The sequence below is a fragment of the Carcharhinus amblyrhynchos genome, chromosome 7 (assembly GCF_965287045.1).
Source record: "Carcharhinus amblyrhynchos chromosome 7, sCarAmb.v2.hapA, whole genome shotgun sequence".
NCBI classification, from domain to species: Eukaryota; Metazoa; Chordata; class Chondrichthyes; order Carcharhiniformes; family Carcharhinidae; genus Carcharhinus; species Carcharhinus amblyrhynchos.
In genome coordinates, this window is record NC_137330.1 from 51,694,521 (window position 1) to 51,716,806 (window position 22,286).

Consider the following 22,286-nt stretch of genomic DNA (forward strand, 5'->3'; position numbering starts at 1 on the left):
AGGGGGGGGGGTCAGTGGGGAAGGGTGCAGTGGGGGAGGGGGGGTGCAGTGGGGGAGGGGGGGGTGCAGTGGGGGAGGGGGGGTTCAATGGGGGAGGGGAGGGTGCAGCGCTGAGCTGCTCTGGCTTTGCGCGGAGCTGCTGCGGAAATCCTCGCTGGGAGTGCGCCCGGTTCGCTGCCTCTTTGCAACATGGCGTTTGCAGGAATCCCGCTCGTGTCTGCAGGAGTTCGCGGTCGCTGCTGCCGCTCGCAGATTGTCAACCGGCGGCATAAGTTATGATGCCGGAAAATGGATAAGTCTTCGGGCAGCTCTGAAATCAAATGGAGCTCGGTATCTCTACCCCTGGACCTAATCGTCGGCAAGTTTCGGTTACCAACACTGGCAAGGCTGAGCCAAGGTAAGGAACTTGTTCAGGGCTCTGCACCTAAAGTACCACAAAAAACACGCAGTGTCGCACCAAACTTCTGGAGCCGCTGGAAGTCACTTGTCCAGTTTGTAATAAAAGGTGGACTTTTCCATCTCCTCCCCTGTAATCCAGATTAATTTCGGTGTTTGGAGTGTGTTGTCTATTTGAGGGAAATGTGTTTGTCTGAATGAGGATTGACTGAGGTTTGTGTCACCTGCTTTAGGAAGCTGCTGGTGGCTTTCTCTGTGCTGTTTGCAGGAAGGGGAGAGCTGGGGAGAGAATGTTACTGACCGAAGGGCCAAAACTCCCCCAAAAAGCTCTGGGGCTTAATTCAGCCCCAGGTACACAGTGTGTGTGACTGCTCCACATATTCACCCTCAGCCTGAGCGGGATTCCTGTCCCCCTGAAACTTGGGCAGCAAGACCATGACCAACTATAGTCTTTCCTTATCCATGCAGCAAGACTGGATTTTCAATTCAATGTCATAATTCATTAAACAGGTCAGAAAACCCAGCGACAGCCGCTAGTGATGGAAATGCGAATATAAAAGGTAACCCTTTGTAGCGTTCTACCTTATTCCAACTTGCAATCTAGAAATCTCCCGAGCTGTAAGCTTCCCTGGTAGTTCAGTTTGATTGAGGAGAATTTTGTATTTCAAATAGCTGACCTCCTCCTGATTGAGACGTGTTTGTCATTCATCCTAAACAGATCAACCAATACAGTATCCATGATAAGTTTAGAAAGTTTCTTGCAAGTACTAATAAGCGAGGAGAGGTAAAACAAATCAATATCAGCATCGGAGCATATTGTGCCAGATTTATATTTTGGAATGAAGCAAAATAGTTCATTGAACTAAAGTCGATTCCCATGACCAGTGATCACTTTCTTTCACTGTTTAAAATGACTTGGCACGGAGTGTCATATTCGAACAAGAAGAAAGAGTATTAACCACATTGTAGTTTTTTTTTATTTGGGAAAAATAAACTAAAATAACTATTGCTTATGATGTATTGTTCATGTTCTGAAGTTGTATCCTAAGGTCTGACTGATTTGAATTGTTAGTAGCCTGGGCTGGTCGCTTTGAGCCTCATTTCATTTTATATTGTCCATTACTAGCCGAATGCTGCATTGTTGACTCTTGGGTGAGGCATTGCATTGAAACCTTGTCTACCCCTTCAGGTGGGGGCAACAATCACGTGACACTCTGAGAATGAGCACGGTGGCTCCCCTAATGCCCTGGCCAGCACTCATTCAGCAATCAGCACCGCACGTATCTACGCCGTTCATTCAGTTCATTGCTGTTATTACAGTCTTGCTCTGTGCTGGCAAGATGAATGGCCGGTTGAACAGTTACTTTGTGCTTGTCCACACAACAACACACTTAAAAATGTTATTCACTGGCTGTGAAAACGTTGGACCATCCCAAGGATGTGACAAGGTAATAGATGCTGTTCATTGTCATTTCTGGGTTTCCCTCGTAATACTGTCTTTCAGCAGTGAACGGCATAGCCAGTGAGGTCTCCTACAGCTAACAAGGTCATTTACCAATAATGCTTGTCATACTATCAAATTTGATTTAAGCTTCCTGATGAGACGAGAATTGGTTGTGTAGATCTTCAAGGTCACTTTGAAAAGTCAAATGAGGTACTAATTCATTAGTGCTTCTGCTGTTTTTAAATGGATGTGTATATGCCATCTTTAGCAATAAAGAGACCTAACCTAAATGTATGACTGAAGTGCTCATCTCGCAGTATTTGTCTGATAGAGCGAGCAGTACTTCCAGTACCGCAAATTAGTTTGTTATAAGAATGTTACTGCAATTTACAATTGGTTGAATGAGGGTCATTCCTGTGATTACAATTTTCCCTGATACTGATTTAAGGTAATAGTGTAGTTTAAAAGGAGTGAGCAATAAGCGCTGAATTCCCAGTAAGGCTGGTGGAAAGGTGTTTATAAATGATCCACTTGTCAATAACTAAAATTCCACTTGTTAGTATTCTCCTCTGAGTCTAGTATTTCAGTGCTGTGTCCTACTGGCCCAGGTCCAGGAATCCAATAGTCTGCTTCTTATCATAGCATTACAGGAATTACAGCATAGTCAGGAGGCCTCTTGCCCTGTTATACTGTTGTTGGTGATAGCATTTCAATTAGACCTCTTTACTCTAATCCCATTTCCCTAACTGTCCCTTCTTCTCACTGTCAATTCATGTAGTTTCTCACTTGAGGTTTGTATGCATTTCATAGAATTCTAGGATTTTGTTGCATAAGAAGGAAGGCCCCACTGCCCTTTCACAACACTTTTTTAAAACATTTTTTCTTTTTTGAATACGTATTTTACATCAGATTGTGCTTTCCTATTGTTTTCAACAAGGTGTTTCACACCCTAATACACTATTGGTCTTTTATTCATTTGGTGTTGTACTTGCATTTATTTCCCCTAGGGAAGGAGTTGTTCCCACTGACAACTTACCCCTATTTGTCTCATCAAATTTCTTTTTCACCTTAAACATCTCTAGCAGATCTTCCCATAGCTTTCTTTGCTCTCGTGAGGCAGCCCAGTTTCTCTCACTTCTCCTTCTCATTGTTATCTCAGAATTGGAGCCTCGCTGAAGCCTTGACATTCTTCCTTAAGCTGGAGACAACAGGATATGTTTTTGCAAAGTTCTGTATCCCTGACAGGGTCTCTCAGTTTATTGTGAATTCTAACTGCTATATAATCAGATTTAACATTATATTCAACAAATCACCCTCACTGTATATGCCAGCCACTCTCCTTTTGACAGCTCAAATGAGTTTTTGAATGGCAGCAGCTGAAATTGCAAATTTGATTTGATTTCTACAAGGCCAAGCACTAAAAACTCATTTTCTGAATGTGTGCCATCAGTGACAGGCTGCACTTGTCCATCACACATGTTGGCAGATTGTGGATGTGCTGCCTGTGATTTCCTAATAAATGCAGTGCACATGTGCAAGTAGCATCCATGCAACAACCCATTCCATAGCTTTGATTTAATTTATTATTTGACTTGTTATTGTCGGATATATTGCGTGCTGGACAGACAAAACATACCATTCATACAGTGCTTTGGGGAGAAGGAAAGGAGAATATAGTGTTGCCGTTAAAGATAGGGTGAAGGGAAAAATATAGTAGGACTATTCAAAAGTCTGATAGTAGTAGGGCAGGAAGTGTTCTTCAGTCAGTTAATACACGTTTGCAGAGTTTTGTACTCTCTTCCATTGGAAAAAAGATACATCTGGCATGTGTGGGTCTTTGATTATGCTGGCTGCTTTTCTGAAGCTGCAGGAAGTGTAGGCAAAGTCAGTGGATGGGAGGCTGGGCTACGTTCACAACTCTTTGTAGTTTCTTGCGGTCTTGGTCAGAGCAGAAGTCATAACAAGCTGTGATACACCCTGAAAGGATGCTTTCAATGCATCTGTAAAAATTGGTGAGAGTCAAAGAAGACATGCTCACCATATTTTGCCATTAGTTGGAGTTTTCTTTTTTTTGTAACAGATTTAACTTTCTTGTACGTCATTTGTGATCTGAGTGGGTTGGAAGTGACTTGGACCTTTGCCAATACATATTTCTATACATAGCTGCTGGGAATTGTGCAAAAGCAAGATGGAGTGACCTTTGCTTCAATTTTCTTTTGATTTGTCCCTCCGCAAATCATCTGATTTCCTCTCTTCGGTTCCCCATGACAACATGCCTAATAATGGAAACTCACTCCAGGGGAAGGTTCCTTCTGTGTGTCTTACAAAGTGAAATCATCAGTGGGTTTATAAAGAGTGGGTCTGTGATGGTGGCACAGTGAAAATCTCCCCCTTCCCCCCTCCAGTTCTATAACATGGCAAATCATGAACATCCATTTGTGTCAGCCTGCACTTGATGAACCCATTCATTCAAAGTGAAATAGCAGATTTTAAGCTTGACCAAAGTTTAACTCGCTTGTTGAATTTTGCAAATTTTATATTTCCAAATCTGCATACGTATTACCAACAACATAGCAAATAGTTTAGGACTGTGATAACGCCATTGTCTAAAACTGAATGTTCCATTCAATATTAAAATAGTTATGGAAAGAATGCATTTTCTTAATTTTGGGTTAAATTTGTGGGATTGAAGATAAAGAGTGGCATGGTGGTGGAATGGTTAGCACTGCTGCCTCACAGCGTCAGAGACTCAGGTTCATTTCTGGTCTTGAGTGACAGTGTGGAGTTTTCACATTCTCCCTCTGTATACATGGATTTCTTCCAGGTATTCCTTTGGATTGGCCATTCTAAATTGCCCTTTATGTCCCAAGATGTGTAGGTTAGGGTGGTCAGCGGGGTAAATACATGGAGTTATGGGGATAGGACCTGGGTAAGATGCTCTGTCTGAGAGTCAGTGCAGATTCAATGGGTTGAATTTTGCACTGTAGAAATTCTATATTTTTAAGGAATTAGCTTGCTTATGTTCACTTGTTTTTCTGATCACAGTAGAAAGAACTGCACAATGTCGATGTTGTAATGTATGCAAGACACCTACTTCCTAAAATTACAATAGAAAATTGCTGAAAACACTTAGTGAGTCAGCCAGCAGCTGCGGAGAGAGCAGATGTGTTATTATTTCAGGTGTGAGCCCTGCAGCAAAAGTCAGAATTGCACCTGAATTGCTACCTCTTGTCTTCTCCATAGGCACTGACTGATTTGATGAATGTTTTCAATATTTCTTGGTTTTGTTCCAGATTTCTGGTGCCTGTTTCCTCAAGTTATTTGCGATGTCACCCTGGATAGAAATTAGATCTCTTTGCACACATTGTACAAATATTAAATGGCATAATAAAGGGACCAACACCTTTGATCCAATTTTAAGGGACGCAGATTGGCTGTTGAAAACAGGTTAAATCTTCTACAAATGCTCCTAAGGGGCTTAACTTGTTTTAGGACTGCTCAAGAAAATTGGTTCTCCCTGAGACATTGAGCTTATCCAGGCTCAGATATGACCTTGCATGGCGCTAAAACCAGTATGGTTTTTGGGATTGACCCGGTGCCAAGAAGAACAAGAGTTCGTCTCCTAGCTCTACAGCAGTTCTGAGGGTCACCTTTCTTAGCTGAGGCTGTTCTTTCACTGCTGCTGTTGAGGCAAGCGGGCCAATGAGCAAACTAGCCGCTTTGGCACAGCAAGTGCCTTGATTAAAGTTTGTGTTCCATTGATGATCAAAATTTTAGGCTTGAAAACAATGAAGATTTGCCTTTACTGAATTGCATTTCCCAATTTCAACAAAGCAAAACATCTAAAGAAAGAGAGGGGGGGGTGGCGTTTAAAATTTATTTATTAGTGTCATAAGTAGGCTTACATTAATACTGCAGTGAAGTTACTGTTCAGGTACACTGAGGAAGAATTTAGCATGGCCGATGCACTTAACCAGTGGGTGGTGGGAAACTAATGCTGTAGACTGTTGGAAGAAACAGGTTCATCAGCTTCTAAGAAGAGCAGACTGATTTGAATTGTAGTTTAAATGCCAAGATATCAGAGAATTTGCAACATCTTCTGTTTTGTTAAAAATAATATTTTTTAATTGTTTGAAAAGGTTTTCTCCAAGCTACTCCTATTTGATTTTTATTCAAGCTTGAACTGAAAAGGTGGAAATGGTTTTGAAAGTTTGCCTTATACAGTGCTTGTTTACGATTCCAACATTTTCTATGCCAAACGTGTATTGATAGTATTTAAACAGGGTGGTGTGATGAAAGGAATTGTACAATAGTTTATTTTTAATAGCAACTATCATGTGCCACTTTAATTTCCACTGCTAGCCAAAACACTTGTGGCATTTCTGAGAACGCTTGCAACGGTAGCATGACAAACAACCCTGAAATAGGTCCAGTTTTAAGTTGGTTATTTGCAGTTACCATGGGTGGGATTAAGGTGATCTAAACCTATTTCAATTACTGCACATATAGGTGTAGAGAGGAGAATCTTTTATCTTGTAACTGGAATTAAACTAAAACATAGTGTTTTTGAGTTAGTGAATGCAAATTCAAAGCAAATTTCTTGCATTATGTTAACATTGCTGTCAAGAATTTGCAGGGGAAAGTTGCACCTTGCCTCTTTTCTGTGGTGACCATTGCACACACCTGATATCTAGTGGAAAGCAGAATACCACAGATGGTGGAAATCTGAAATGAGAACAGAAAATGCTGGAAATAGTCAACAGGTCAGGCATCATCTGTCGAGGGAGAACAGAGTTAACCTTAATCATTGATCTGAAACATCAATTCTCTTCTCTCTTCGTGGAGGCCGCCTGATCTGCTAAGTATTTCTACCATTTTGTTCTTGTTTCATCTCAAATGGAAGTACGTTCACCACCATTTTGACTTGAGTACTTCCTCATTGTCCTGGGAACCTGCCTGAAATCAGATTCTGACCATAGTTCCTGTCAGGAATCCAAGCACAAATTGCTGAGGAGAGCTACATTCAGAGCCATGCCTCCATTAACACTCTGATAGAGCAACATGTTCCAGAGCCAACCAGAGAGCAGGTTATTCTAGACCTGGTAATGTACAATGAATCAGGATTGATTCATGATCTCAATGAACGAGCCTGTAGGTTTGAGGGTGAGAAGAGTGAAACTAAGATATCAGAATATAACTAGGGGTAGACAATTCAGCACCTCAAGCCTACTCTGCCATTCAATACAATCATGACTGATCTCATTTTGTCTCAACTCCACTTTCCTGATCACTCTCCATAACCTTTCGACCCATTACTAATTAAAAATCTATCACCTTCTTAAATTTACTCAATGTCCTGTCATCCATCTGGAATAGTGAATTTCATAGATTTATGACCCTTTGAATGAAATAATTTCTCCTCGTTCCTGTTTTGAATCTGCTACCTCTTATCCTAAAACTATGACCTCTCATTCTAGATTGCTCTACAAGAGGAAACATCTGCTCTGCGTCTACTTTGTCTGTTTCCTTTATTATCTTTTATACCTTAATTAGATCTCCTTTTGTTCTTCTAAACTGCTCAATCTCTCATCATTAGATAAACCCCTCATCTCTGGAATCAATCTGAACCTCCTCCAAACTGTCTCCAATGAAACTACATCCCTCATCAAGTAAGGGAACCAAAACAGTGCACGATACTCCAGGTGCGGTCTCACTAAGAAAGACCAATTTAAACTTAAAGAAAATTACAAGGGTATGAAGACAGAGTTGTCTAAAGTGAACTGGGAAGTTAGGTTAAAGGTAGGACCATAGAGATCCAGTGGCAGACATTCAAAGAGATATTTGTTAGCACTCAACTAAGCCACATCCAGTGAGAAAGGAAGAATCTACGAGAAAGGTGTACTATCCCTGGCTAACTAAGGGAGTTAAAGATGGTACTGACTTGAAATAAAAATTGTACAATTTTGCGAATATTAGTGGTACAACAAATAATAGGACAGATTTTGAAATGCAGCAAAGAATGACTGAACATAAGGAGAAATTAGAATATGAGATAAATCTAGCTAGAGATGTATGAAAAGAGGTAGTGAGAGTTTCTGCAAGTATTTAAAAAGGAAAAGAGTATCTAAAAGGAGTATAGGTCCTCTAGAGAGTGAGTCTGTGAAATTAAGAATGGGAAATAAGAAAATGACCAAGACGTTGTTGAGTTGAACAACCTCTGTCCTCCATAGCACACCCAGTCCCTCCTATTGTCTCACTAAGCTCATGGGAGCACAGTGGTTAGCACTGCCTCCTCACAGCACCAGAGACCTGGATTCAATTCCAGTCTTTGGTGATTGTGTGTTTACTTGCTCTCCCCATGTCTATGTGGGCTTTCCCCCGGTGCTCTGGTTTCCTCCCACAGTCTAAAGATGTGTGGATCGGCCCTTAATGTATCCCAAGATGTGTAGGTTAGGGGGATTAACCATGGTAAATGCATGGGGTTACAGGGATAGGTCAGGGCTGGGATGGGGGTTGGGCCTAGATGAGATTTTCTTTTGGAGACTTGATGGACTGAGTGGCCTCCTGCGCTATAGGGATTCTACGATCCTGTAGGAATTCTGTGATTCATACAACCATCAGGCAGTTCTCTGGAAGTGTATGCCTTTGATAAATTCAGGCATCTCATGCTGGGCTAGTTATTTCCTAATGAGGAAAGCATTTCCCTTCCTCAACTGACCCCTCCATCAGGACTCCAAAAATGATATATCTGAGAATCTGGGGGACTTTGCAGGTCAAGCAATGTTCACTTATCTTCAATGTTCACCACAGAATCAAAGTTGGTTACAGCACCTGCCCTTTAAGTGGCATCAGTGATATCTATATCTGCCCCCACCCCAACTCCCAATCAGGCAAGTTTCTATCAAAAGTGTGAGCAATGGAGGCAGTTCACCTATTTTAAACAAGAGACAGAAGTACAACATTGCTCATGCCTCTGGCCTGAGCTCTCAGAAATACCAAGTGATTGCCTCATGCACTTCCTGACAAGCAATGGGCCTCGCAGCTTATGTAACTCAGTCCAGAGGTAAACTGCTGCATCCAAAGCCCAAATAAATGCTCCACATAGACAGCAAATTCAAAATATCATGGACATGTTGCTTCATGTTCAGTTTTTAAAGTATTAACTTTAACTGCGGAAAGTCAATGACAGCCATCCAGCATCTTTCCCCCAAGAAGCTGAATGTTGAATATTCTCTGTACTTTAGAGTTAGAGATCATTCGGAGTACGTCGCCAGACAGACGTTCATTTAATTTTAAACAGCTTGTGGGTGAACATTAACAATGCTAATGTCACACTACAAATCCACAAGATATAACCCAGGGAGCAAAGAGAGCTATTGCTGATTTATAAATGTGGCAAGAAGGTAATTTCCAAATCTATGGTGAAGTGTTTAATATTGATTATTATAGCAAAGAGTCTGAGCTGGCTGCTTACATCATTAAATATTTATTTGTTAGACCTTTGTAGTACAACTACTTTAATGCCACTCAGCAGTGTAAGTTGTTTTATTTCTTTCAGTAAAGTCTGCAGTGATTCATACTTGTCTCATGCTTGAGACAGCGATAGTCTTTAAATCCTATTGACAAACTTGGAGATACTATAAGAATCGACACATCTGAATTCAGTGAACGTTGTTAAAAGAATTTTTCAATTTGGGCTTAAATTATAAATTTTGAAGTGAGGATTTTGCAATTATTTTGTCACTTCTTTGCCTCTTTTTCATTTCTTGCTATAGTATGCAAGTACAATAAATAAATACTGTCCATTCTGATCACTACAATGTAACAACATAATTCTCATCAAAACATAGAAAATCAGAGCAGGAGGAGGCCATTCAGCCCTTCAAGCCTGCTCCACCATTCATTATGACCATGGCTGATCATCCAACACAGTAGCCTGATGCCCCCCCCTCCGCCCTGACCCCAAGAGATCTGTCAAGGAATTAAGATATACCATTGACTCAGGTGACTGAAAACTGCACTAAACTTTACATGCAATTTTCTTTTTTTAAGTACAAAGAGTATCAAAGTCATCAGCAAACAGTAGGATTTTAGTTCAGTGAATTTTCTGACAATTTTTGACATTTTTAGGTTCTTCCAGATCAGCTTTCACGCAAAAATTGACAGACATTCCAATATGTGATTTTTGTAAAATCTGAATATTTCAACTCTTTCCACTATATATACAGGTTATGTCTAATGTGATCAATAATTATTTTATTTTATAGTTTCTCCGAATAAACATTTAAATAGTTGATCACAGGTGTTAACTATGTATTTCAACATTTTTACCTACTAAGATGTCCAGTTGCCAGCTTCCTCACTTTGCTTTATATCCCCATACTGTCAATAATCTTTTTCCTTCTCTATCCCTGATTTTCCTGTTCTCTTTGGTCTCTTTCTACTGAAGCCAGAAACCTCTGGCCTCTTTGCCCAGGTAACCTCAAACTTTGTGGGACGACCCAGATTTTGAAATTACTGCCATGGCTTGAATCTGACAACACTAATCAGCTGCTCATTGAAGTTACTGGCTGAAATTCACCGACCATGCTTGCGGCTGGGATTATCTGGTCCCGCTACTGTGAATGGAGATTTGGCTGAGCGCTAAATTTTCCATTCTTGCTGACAGTGGTAGTGAGGCATCTGAGACCGGACAATTCCAGCCACTGCCTGAATTTCATATCCATTGATTTAAGCATGGAAAAGATGAGATGTCATGATGTGGGTTCTATAACAAGTAATTAATCCACATCATCAGACTTGTGTCCAGCTAAAGTTCTGCCCCAGCCTCATAGAATCCCTACAGTGCAGAAGAAAGCCATTTGGCCCATCGACTCTGCATCGACTGTCTGACAGAGTATCCCACCCAACCCCTATCCCTGTAAGTCCACATACTTACCCTACTAATCTCCCTAAACTACTCATCTTGGGACGCAAATGGGCAATTCAACATGGCCTATCCACCTCACCTGTGCATCTTTGGACTGTTGGAGGAAACTGGAGCACCCAGAGGAAACCCATACACAACATGCAAACTTCACACAGTCACCCAAGCTCAGAATCAAACCCAGATCCCTGGTGTTGTGAGGCAACAGTGCTAATCACTGTGTCACCCACCCCTCCCCACCGCCCCCCCCCCCCCCCAAAGGTAACCGATAACTGCACTTCTAAAATCATTATTCTTGATGTACATTTTGTTTATTACCTGTAAATGGGCAAGTCTGTAAGGTAATAGTGGAGAGTTGATTTCCTTACTAAATAGTTTGTGGCCACTCAGACCTTTGGAATCTTACCAAAGAAAGGAAAATAAAAACTTGCTTTTATAAAGTGCTTTTCAGTATCACAGACGTCTCAAAGCACTTTGCAGCCAGTGAAGTGTTTTTGAACTATAGTCACCTTTGTGAAGTAGGAGTATTATCTTTGATTAGTGCTTTCCAAATTCTGTTTTCATTTCCCTTGTGCTAATCTAGCTGAGAGATGTCACTGCTGGAGAACTGAATACTTAGGGGCTTAATTTGGTGTGCGAGTTGGAGCTAATGTATACGTTACTTGGCAGCCATTGAGTGGGTGTTATTTTTTGTTCCTACTCCTTAATTTTGTCAAAGACTTCTTATTTCTGGTGCACGTTGATACACGGATTTGGCATTAGCACAATGTTTTCTTTGTTTGTTACCTGTGTGTAAAGGACGATTTAGTTGAAAATGAAATATGCCATTTCACTCGAGATTTACATCATCCTACACTGCATTAAACTCGATTAAAATTGGTATCCAAGTTGCAGAGGAAGAACACACAATTACCATGGTGAAGAGGCAATATTGCTGAGAGAAAGTCTCCTTTGGAGAACTTTCCTTTGGACAGCAGGATGATTATCACACCATAATAAAAGCAAAATACCATGAATGTAGAAATCCAAAGTAAAAACAGAAAGTGCTGGAAATATTCAGCAGGCCAGGCAACACCAGTGCAGAGAAAAACAGAATTAACATTTTTGGGTTGAATATGACTTCTTCGGAACTGGAGGCCAAGCAGCCTAATTCTACAAAAAATAGCCAAAAGATTCAGTGAGAGGCACACAATCCGAAACACCATCCCCCAGGTCCCAGGAGTTTTCAGCATTAAAAACACCTCGTTATTTCTGCTCAAGTTGAATATGATAGCTGTGCACTAACGTGCAGCAGGCTATTGCGCTTTGACTATTTATAAGTTGAAAATATGCTTCCTTGCCCTTCCTAGTCAATTAGCAAACTTCACAAGCAGCTTGACGGGCTGCTAATTGGAGGCAAGATGTGGAGATGCCGGCGTTGGACTGGGGTAAACACAGTTAGAAGTCTGACAACACCAGGTTTAAGCCTCAGGCCAGAACTCTTCATTCACCTGATGAAGAGGTAAACCTCAAAAGCTTGTGAGTTTACTATCAAATAAATCGGTTGGACTTAAACCTGGTGTTGTCAGACTTCTTACTGTAATTGGAGGCAAGCCAGTTCCCAACTTACCCCTGCCCTCACCTTGAAAATTTGAACACATCCTGGAAGTGCAGGAAACCGACATGCCACCCAGGAGTACTATTTTCAAAGCACAACCCCTCCTATCTGGCCCCACAGGCAATTAAAGATACCGGTTTTGATGTTGCTGTCAGTTTCAGTGAATTGATGGGTGTGGATGAGTGCCATAGAGCAGCGAGAACTCTGCTGCCATAAATATTGTATGCTACAGTTTGCAGGGGACTGGAGGATGGGAAACAGACATTTTGTAAATCACCACAGTTCAAGCAAGCAACTTGTGCGCTGGAAGATGATAATACATGATTTAGATGGTAGAAAATGATGATGAGCAGAGGGAAGTTTCTCCAAATTAAACTTTCGTTTATTTTCAGAAACGTGAGCAGTAGAAGAAAACAATTTGGTTGAAAACATCAGTCAGCAATAAGAACATAAGAAATAGGAGCAGGAGTAGGCCATCTAGCCCTTCGAGCCTGCCCCGCCATTCAATAAGATCATGGCTGATCTGTCGTGGCTCAGTTCCACATTCCCGCCCTCTCCCCATAACCCTTAATCCCCTCTCTTATCAAAAACCCATCAACCCGCGTCTTAAAAATATTTAGCGAGGTAGCCTCCACCACTTCAACGGGCAGAGAATTCCAGAGATTCACCACCCTTTGAGTGAAGAAGTTCCTCCTCAACTCCGTTCTAAACGCCCCCCCCTTTATCTTGAGGCTGTGCCCCCTAGTCCTACTATCCTTTCTGAGCGGGAAGAGTCTCTCCACCTCTATCCTATCCATCCCATTCATCATCTTATACGTCTCAATGAGATCTCCCCTCATTCTTCTAAACTCTAACGAGTACAAGCCTAATTTATTCAGCCTCTCCTCATAGCTCAACCCTGGCATCAGCCTAGTAAACCTCCTCTGCACTCCCTCCAAGGCCAAAATATCCTTGCGTAAGTACGGCACCCAAAACTGCACACAGTACTCAAGCTGCGGCCTCACCAATGCCCTATACAGCCGCAGCAAGACCTCCCTACTTTTATATTCAATCCCCCTCGCTATGAAGACCAGCATCCCATTTGCCTTCCTGACCACCTGCTGCACCTGCAAGCTGGGTTTTTGCGACTCATGCACAAGGACCCCGAGGTCCCTCTGCACTGTCGCCTGCTGCAGTTTTTCGCCACGTAAGTAATAATCCTTCCTACCATTATTCCTACCAAAGTGGACCACCTCGCACTTGCCAACATTAAATTCCATTTGCCATTTCCTGGCCCATTCGCCCAGCCTATCCAGATCCTTCTGTAGACTCTCCACACCCTCCGCACAATTTGCCGTTCCACTAATCTTGGTGTCATCAGCAACTTTCGACACCCTACACTCGGTTCCCTCCTCCAGATCATCTATATAAATGGTAAATAGCTGAGGCCCCAGCACCGACCCCTGGGGCACTCCACTAGTCACCATCCGCCAATCCGAATAGCACCCATTGACCCCCACTCTCTGCCTCCTATTTGACAACCAATCCTCTATCCACGCTAACACCCTACCCCCAACTCCATGCCCCCTGACCTTCTGCAATAACCTCTTGTGAGGTACCTTGTCAAACGCCTTCTGAAAATCCAGAAAGACCACATCCACCGGCTCTCCTCTATCCACCGCCCTAGACACTGAAACAAATTGTCAGCTTGAGTACACAAGCCGATGTCTTAACATGAGGATCAGTGCAGTGATGAAGGACAGAGTATTCGAGATGCTGTTTACTGAACTGGCGTAATTTACTGAACAGAGGTAAATTCAGTTCAACTAAAGAAACTGGATGTCAGCTCCTTGGAACAAGTTAGTTTTAAAATTCCAAGTGGTGAACCTTCTCAATTACCGGTAAGAAAACTACTTGGAATCAAGGCATCTTTCTTATGTTCTTATGCTCAAACAAGAAATATTAAGGTTGACTAGGTCAACAAAACGTGCACAGATGTACCCAGAATAAAAGGAAATGGCAGTTTCAGTTTCATTAATAACTTAGAATTTCAAAATATAAATGTTCTCCATTGGATGCTAAACAAGTTATACTCGTCCTTGTTACCCAGCAGAGTACTTCCAGTGCTGCCGAGAAAATACAGGGTACAATCAAAAAACTAACAGAAGTAGTAGCATAAGTTAGATTGATGTTACTGGTCAATAAGAAAAAACTCAATCAGATTCTGGTCTGCATTGATCCCAATGGCCCAAATAAGGCAATCGTTAGGGAACACTTCAAATCATTGACGATACTACACTAAAGCTGTCAACACTCGAGTCTTCACTGCTCCAAGTGAAGACATTGGAAAGCAACTCTTGATGAAGAGAGCATTAAGCGTACTTTTAATATCCTATTTGAATGATACAGATTTCCATATGTGCTATTTGACATCACGTCAGGAAGTACCCGAGAGAAAAATCAATGAGGTACCAAGTGGACTTGAGGGAGTGAAGATGTGAGTCAATGATATTTTGATATTTGAATTTACACAATATTTGCATAACACAAGTTTAAGAGTAAAACTTCAGAGAAAGCTCCCAAAGACACTGGCAGAATTTGAGATGGTCATGGATGTTGTAACTGTAGTTGTTGTTGCTCATTGAGTTAAATGTTTAACAGTAGAGTGCTAAATAAGAATACCTGTAAGAACTGTAGCCAATGAGATGAGATAAAATCACTGATAAAGTGAATGAGAAAGATGCAGTGGATCTATTGGCATGAATATATATTCTCTGTAATTAATTTATTTTCCTGGTTTCGAAGATCTGTTACTTTTCTTTGTAAATGGATTTACACACTGAATTGAGGCGCTGCTTACAATTAGCCTGTCTCTTTAGATTATTGAAATCAGGACAGCTTATTAATTTTTGTTGCCTAAAATGTGCTGAATACTGATAATGGAGTGACCAGCATTCACATAGGTTTGGACACCCATAAATACCAATCAGTAAAGTGGTGAAAGGAGTCATCAACTCTGCTCGACAAGCGGCACTTGATTAGCAGTAACATGCTTACAGGCAATCAATTTGGGTTCCACCAAAGTGACTCAGCTCCTGATCTAAGTACAGCTTTGGTTCAACAATGGACAAAACAGCTGAACTCCAGAGGTGAAATGAGAATGATTGCCCTTAATATCTAGGCAGCATTTGACCGAGTATGGCATCAAAGAACCCTAGCAAAATTAGTGTCAATGGGAATCGGGGGGAAACCTCTGCTCATTGGATTCATATTGGATTGCTCATTGGATTGTGGGGTAGTTGGAGGTCAGCTCCAGGGTATCATTGCAGGGATTCCCAAGGCTCCACCATCTACAGCTGCTTCATCAATGACCTTCCTTCTGTCATAACATCAGAAATCGGGGATGTTCACTGGTGATTGCGCAGTGTTTAGCACCATTCATGACTCCACAGATACTGAAGCAGTCCATAATCAAAGCAGCAAGACCTGGACAATATTCAGGCTTGGACTGACAAGTGGCATATAACATTCATGCCACACAGGTGGCAGACAGTGACCATATCTAATAAGAGATAATCTAACCATTGTGACTTGACATTACCATCACTGAGTGCTCCACTATCAACATCCTGGGGTTACCATTGACCAGAAACTGAATTGACTAACCAAATAAGTACTGCAGCTACAAAAGTCGGTAAAAGCTTGGAATTCTGTGGCAAGTAACTCACTTCTTGACTCCTCCCCCAAAGCTTACCCAACAGCTCCTAAGCACAAATCAGGAGTGTGGTGGAATACTTTCAACTTGCCTGGATGAATGCTGCTAATGTCTAGGACAAAGCAGCCCACTTGATAGGCACCCCATCCGCAAACCTTCTCATCCTCCACCACTGATGCAACAGTGTCTATCATCTCACTGCAGCAACTCATCTCAGACAGCAGTTTCCAAACCCATGACTGCTACCATTTAGAAGAACAGGAACAATAGATACTTGGGAATACCATCACCTGTAAGTTGCTCTGCAAGCCACTCACCATCCTGGCTTTGAAATATATCATCATTCCTTCACTATTGCTGGATCAAAATCCTGGAAATCCCTCCCTAACAGCACTGTGGGTGTACCTATGGCACATGGACTGCAGCAGTTCAAGAAAGCAGTTTACCAACTTCTCGAGGGCAATGAGGGGTGGACAATAATTACTGGCTGAGTCAGTGATGCCCACATCCTATGAACAAATAAAAAAAAGTGGCATATTTTAATGACCCTTTATTTGGATCTGAACTGCCACGTAGCATTGGTCCATTATGATGGAGTGATATAAATACCATCTCATCTTATGGGAAGCACCAATTTCAATGTTTAGCATTATGGTTGACTACTAGTCTTGACTGTTGTTGAGGTAGAAATCTTGTAAATCCCACATCTGTTTGGTAATATTTTCAAAGAAGCTATAAGGTATAGATAATTATATGTTTAGAACTTTTAAAACAGGTGAGCTACTGGACTGCCTATCCTAGAATATCTTGTGGTAAGAACCAGTTTTGTTTACATTTTTATTTATGATTTTGTTAGCTTACTAACATGTACAGAGTGCAAAATATGGTAGTCTGGGCATTTTGAGTTCTGATCCTAATCATGCTGGAGCATGATTGCTCAAGCAATCATGGGAAGAAATCAGGTCAAAAAATATAAATTTTAATATAATTAATGAGGAGTTCCTGTAATTTTATGGTTTTTTAATACAGACTTAGGAATATTACAGCAAAAGTGCAATGTGGTGCTTATGCCTAGCAAACTGAACCATGACCATGGGACTCATGGTTCCAATTCTCCATGTGTCATGTTTCTCAGTCCATTTGTGCTCATGGGGAGATGGTGAGTTGAGCCCAAAATTTGTCCCATCATGTGTGGGAATAAAGTGGATTGACACTCCACTCCTATTGGTCAGCTATGGAACAGCGTTGATGAAGACCTTGGAACAGGTTCCCTTCCATGTTAAGGACATGGCATCTGACAGTCAATTGAGTAAAGTTATGTTGCCTAAGATCTTTTTTGAAAAGTACTATCCATACACAGTGCAATCAATGGCTAAACTGAAGCACCTTGAATTCCAACTTGATTGCTTCTGGAATGAAAGCTGCTGTGAAATATAAAAATCCTAACTTTGAAACTGAAACTTTCAATCTGCGTTTTAGTAGGTTGATGGGGTGGCAAAGTATATCAGAATAATTACATTCCACACAGTTGTGCTGGGATGTGGGCATAATCACATTTCCCACATGCTAAGTTCCAGATCTTGTTACGTCACAGTGGAGAAAGGACATGTGAGGGAAAATTAACTTTTGACTGCTGCTGGATATTTTCTGGAATCCAGTTTCACAGTGGCAATTAGAGTTCTGTGAGCAGGTTGCTTGTTCTGTTTGTGCCTGACAGCATAGGATACAGAGTGAGAAAGTGAATTAAAAAAAATCAATTTAAAAAGGTTACTACAGTGCTGATATGTGTTAACTTGAATGATGTTGGAATTAATAAAATTTCATGATAATTTAGGGAAAACAATGAATTTAGTACTCTGTCAATGCATTTTTAAATTAAACTACAAATAACATGAAAATGCTACTTTTGTACTGATACGAAAAATTGAATACTGTAACACAACAACAGTAACATTTTTATGTCTGCAGATATTTTGGATAAATGTTTTTTTCCTGTTCTTCTTTGTATTTTTAACCTCTCTTTGCCTGCCTATCTGATGTCTCAGCCAAGTGGCCAGTGGGATTCTCCCAGCCTGCCGTTGATACCTGTGCAGTTGCTGATAGCTGTTAGGAGATTCCAGAGACCACTCCGGTGTTATCATCCTTCCAAGTTTCCTTCTCCCTGTTGAGATGTCGCAGCATCTGCTTGAATGGAGCAGGACTGCAATCTGGATTCACATCAGCTCTCCATTAACAATAGTGCCAAAATGATAGAAAATCAGCGCTTTTCTTCCAGTGACCCACTGTTACCAGATTACCATCTCTCGTGACTCATGCCATATTCACTTATTACTTGTCTTTGGCCTTCCCTTTCGCATAGCAAAACGATCCACGTCTCCAATCAGCCTACTACAAAGGGAAAGAAAATTGGCACCAAGTACACGCTTGGCGTCAGGTGCACATACAAGGGGCGCTGACCTGTTTATTCTCACCTCATGTGGTCATACAGTGTACTGCAGTGAGAATCTAACCAGAGAGAAAATGGAAATAAAGGTCAGGCGATCTTTAGGGATTTTTTTTGGGCGACCCGTTTTTCAACATTCTGCGACCCACCTGCGCGTTGCGATCCCCACTTTGAAAGACATTGATCTAAATGTCTGATCACTGAGGACGTTATTTTGCAATAACATCTGTGCAACCATCAGGTTCTGGCGAATGTTGTCAGCATTATCAGTGGAAACCTCTGCAAGCTTTCTCTATTGTATAATTGAATAGGAATTATGTATTGAAAATCTGAAATCTGTCTACACTTTTCTGTCTACACATCCTCACTTCTCATCACATTTTCATCAGTCTTTTAAGCTGCAGAGAAACCCCGAGGCTTCTCTGCTTGTCAAAAGGTTGTAGCTTGTGTGCATAATTATTAAAATCAAACCATTGTTGGTTTGCAGGCCTGTCAGTAAAAGGGCGATTAAGTATTGAATTTCCTTGCCGGTGGCTTTCCAGCATTTCTATTTGAGTTTGATCAACGAGGATACTGGGGCATTGAGAAGGATGAGATAGCTGGAAGCTGCTCGATCACCCGGAGCAAACGTGATCCCGATCTCCACTGAATTGCACATATTGTAGAGATGCCGGCGTTGGACTGGGGTAAACACAGTAAGAAGTCTCGCAACACCAGGTTAGAGTCCAACCAGTTTCCCACAAGCTTTTGGAAACGGTGTTCCTTCGTCAGGTGTGTGGAGGGTTCTGATCAGAGAAGGGCATATAAAGTCACACACAGTTTACAGAATACTGATTAGATTGCAAGTCTTTACAGCTAACCTGCTATTCAAGTCTTAAAGATGCAGACAATGGGAGTGGAGATAGCATTAAGCAAAGGTTAAAGAGATGTGAGTTGTCTCCAGACAGGACAGTAAGTGAGATTTTACAAGCCCAGCCAAGTCATGGGGGTTACAGATAGTGCAGCATGAACCCAAGATCCCGGTTGAGGCCGTCCTCATATGTGCGGAACTTGGCTATCAGTCTCTGGCTCGAACAAGACTTCTTCACTACACAGGACCTTCAACCAATGCTATACACTAGATACAGCGATGACATTTTCTTCCTTTGGACTCATGGTGAACAATCACTGAAACAATTGTATGATGACATCAACAAGTTCCATCCCACCATCAGACTCACCATGGACTACTCTCTGGAATCGGTGGCATTATTGGACACGCATCTCCATCAAGGATGGTCACCTCACTGTACCGCAAGCCCACAGATAACCTCACAATGCTCCACTTCTCCAGCTTCCACCCTAAACATGTTAAAGAAGCCATCCCCTATGGAGAAGCCCTCCGTATACACAGGATCTGCTCAGATGAGGAGGATCATGACAGACACCTCCAGACGTTGAAAGATGCCCTTATAAGAACAGGATATGGCGCTCAACTCATCGATCAACAGTTCTGACGCGCCACAGTGATAAACCACGCTGACCTCCTCAGAAGACAAAACATGGGACACGGTGGACAGAGTACCCTTCGTCGTTCAGTACTTCCTCAAAGTGGAGAAGCTACGACATCTTCTCCGGAGTCTTCAACACATCATTGATGAAGGCGAACATCTTGCCAGGGCCATCCCCACACCCCCACTTCTTGCCTTCAGACAACCGCACAACCTCAAACAGACCGTTGTTCACAGCAAACTACCCAGCCTTCAGAAGAACAGTGACCACAACATCTCTCAACGCTGCAACAGCAACCTCTGCAAGACATGACGGACCATCGACATGGATGCCATCCACCAGGTACACGACACATACTCTTGCAACTCGGCTAATGTTGTTTACCTAATATGCTGCAGGAAAGGATGTCCCGAAGCGTGGTACATTGGGGAGACCATGCAGATGCTACGACAATGGATGAATGAACATCACTTGACAATCACCAGGCAAGACTGTTCCCTTCCTGTTGGTGAACATTTCAGCGGTCACAGGCACTCGGTCTCTGATCTTCGGGTAAGCGTTCTCCAAGGTGGCCTTCGCGACACACGACAGTGCAGAGTCGCTGAGCAGAGACTGATAGCCAAGTTCCGCACACATGAGGACGGCCTCAATTGGGATCTTGGGTTCATGTTGCACTATCTGTAACCCCCATGACCTGCTTGGGCTTGTAAAATCTCACTTACTGTCCTGTCTGGAGACAATACACGTCTCTTTAACCTATGCTAATGCTATCTCCACTCACATTGTCTGCACCTTTAAGACTTGAATAGCAGATTAGCTGCAAAGACTTGCATTCTAATCAGTATTCTGTAAACTGTGTGTGACTTTATATGCCTTTTTCTGATCAGAACCCTCCACACACCTGACGAAGGAACACTGTTTCTGAAAGCTTGTGGGATTACTATCAAATAAACTGGTGTTGTGAGACTTCTTACTGTGTTTGCACATATTGTGGCAGTAGTCATTGGAAGCTGTTTAGGAGTTTATCCCAGGCCAGAATTTGTTCAATTTTCTTCTTGTTCACAGCTAAGACAGCAAAAGAATTGAAAGAAAATTTCATGGAATCAAAGAATCCTGACAGAGCAGGAGGAGGCCATTTGGGCCATCGGGTCTGTACCAACAACAATTCCACCCAGGCCCCATCCCTGTAACCCCACATGTATTTACCCTCCTGATCCCCCTGACACTAATGAAAAATTTACTATGGCCAATCAAACTAACTCAAATATCTTTGGACTGTGGGAGAAAACCGGAGCACCCAGAGGAGACCCATGCAGACATGGGTAGAATGTGAAAACACCACACAGGCAGCAATCCAAAGTTCTAGAAGCATCTGCAACTTGATATTGTCACAATGATGCGACATACATATATATGATGTGTGTGTTCAATTTAATGGGCTGATCAATTATATATTGAACTGCTTTACAAAGAACTGTTTTAAAAAAGCAGACCAAGCCACTGACATAAGATGGCTGCCACAGATCTTCTTGTATTACAATTGGCCAATTTTTTTTAACATTTGCAATGTGAGTTAGATTTTAAAGAAATGACAAGATAACCGCCTCTCGAATTTCAAACCTGTTGATGTCAAGAATTATTACTGAAACTACTCATCCTCACTACATACATTTCAATAAAACTACCTTTCCAGTGGAGCCAGAAGGTCTACCCGCAAGTGACTATATGAAAGGTGTTCTTCTTGTCTCATCAAGATGATGGATGGATCATTCAGGAATTAATGGCATTACAGAATCTAATCACCTAGGCCATAAAACAATAGCCGTGTCTGTCCAGGCCTGAGCTAATCAATTATCTTCTGGAATTGCCATGGAGAGAGATATCCTGTAACCAGAATAACAATTTTGAAATATCTTTTAGTACAACACTAAAGTTGCATGAGTTTGGAAGGAATCCGCCAAGGGAGTAGCAACACCAACTCTGCTTAGCAAGCTCAAGATCCCTGGACAGAATTTTACAGTTGCTTTGCAACTGTTTTGCGGCAGGAAAATGTCGTAAAATCAGGCATAATGCGGCTAGCGCAAATGACGCCGGTTTTTGCTCACATCGTGATTTTATGACATCCGGATTTGCAGTTCGGTTAGTCTCTCACAGGAAAGGTCAATTTAATTTATTTAAATTTATGTGTTTGTTCATTTCGATGTGTTTAGCGAGCCCGGTGCTCAATTGTCCAGGCTCACTTGACTTAATGGCCTCACCAGGAGAGGTTCTCTCCTGCAAGGAATACACTTGCTC

At 41.8% G+C, this 22,286-nt stretch overlaps 1 protein-coding gene across 2 annotated transcripts in view; it reads left to right on the top strand.

The window, feature by feature from the left end:
* Positions 1–206: 206 nt before the first annotated feature.
* The window catches only part of gareml (GRB2 associated, regulator of MAPK1-like), a 163,688-nt gene continuing 141,608 nt past the window's right edge, over positions 207–22,286 (top strand). For both annotated transcript variants that reach the window (XM_080193272.1, XM_080193273.1), the window contains exon 1: positions 207–397. In XM_080193272.1, the coding sequence (XP_080049398.1) occupies positions 289–397 (109 nt within the window). In that variant the 5' untranslated portion in view covers positions 207–288. The remainder of the gene's footprint in view (positions 398–22,286) is intronic.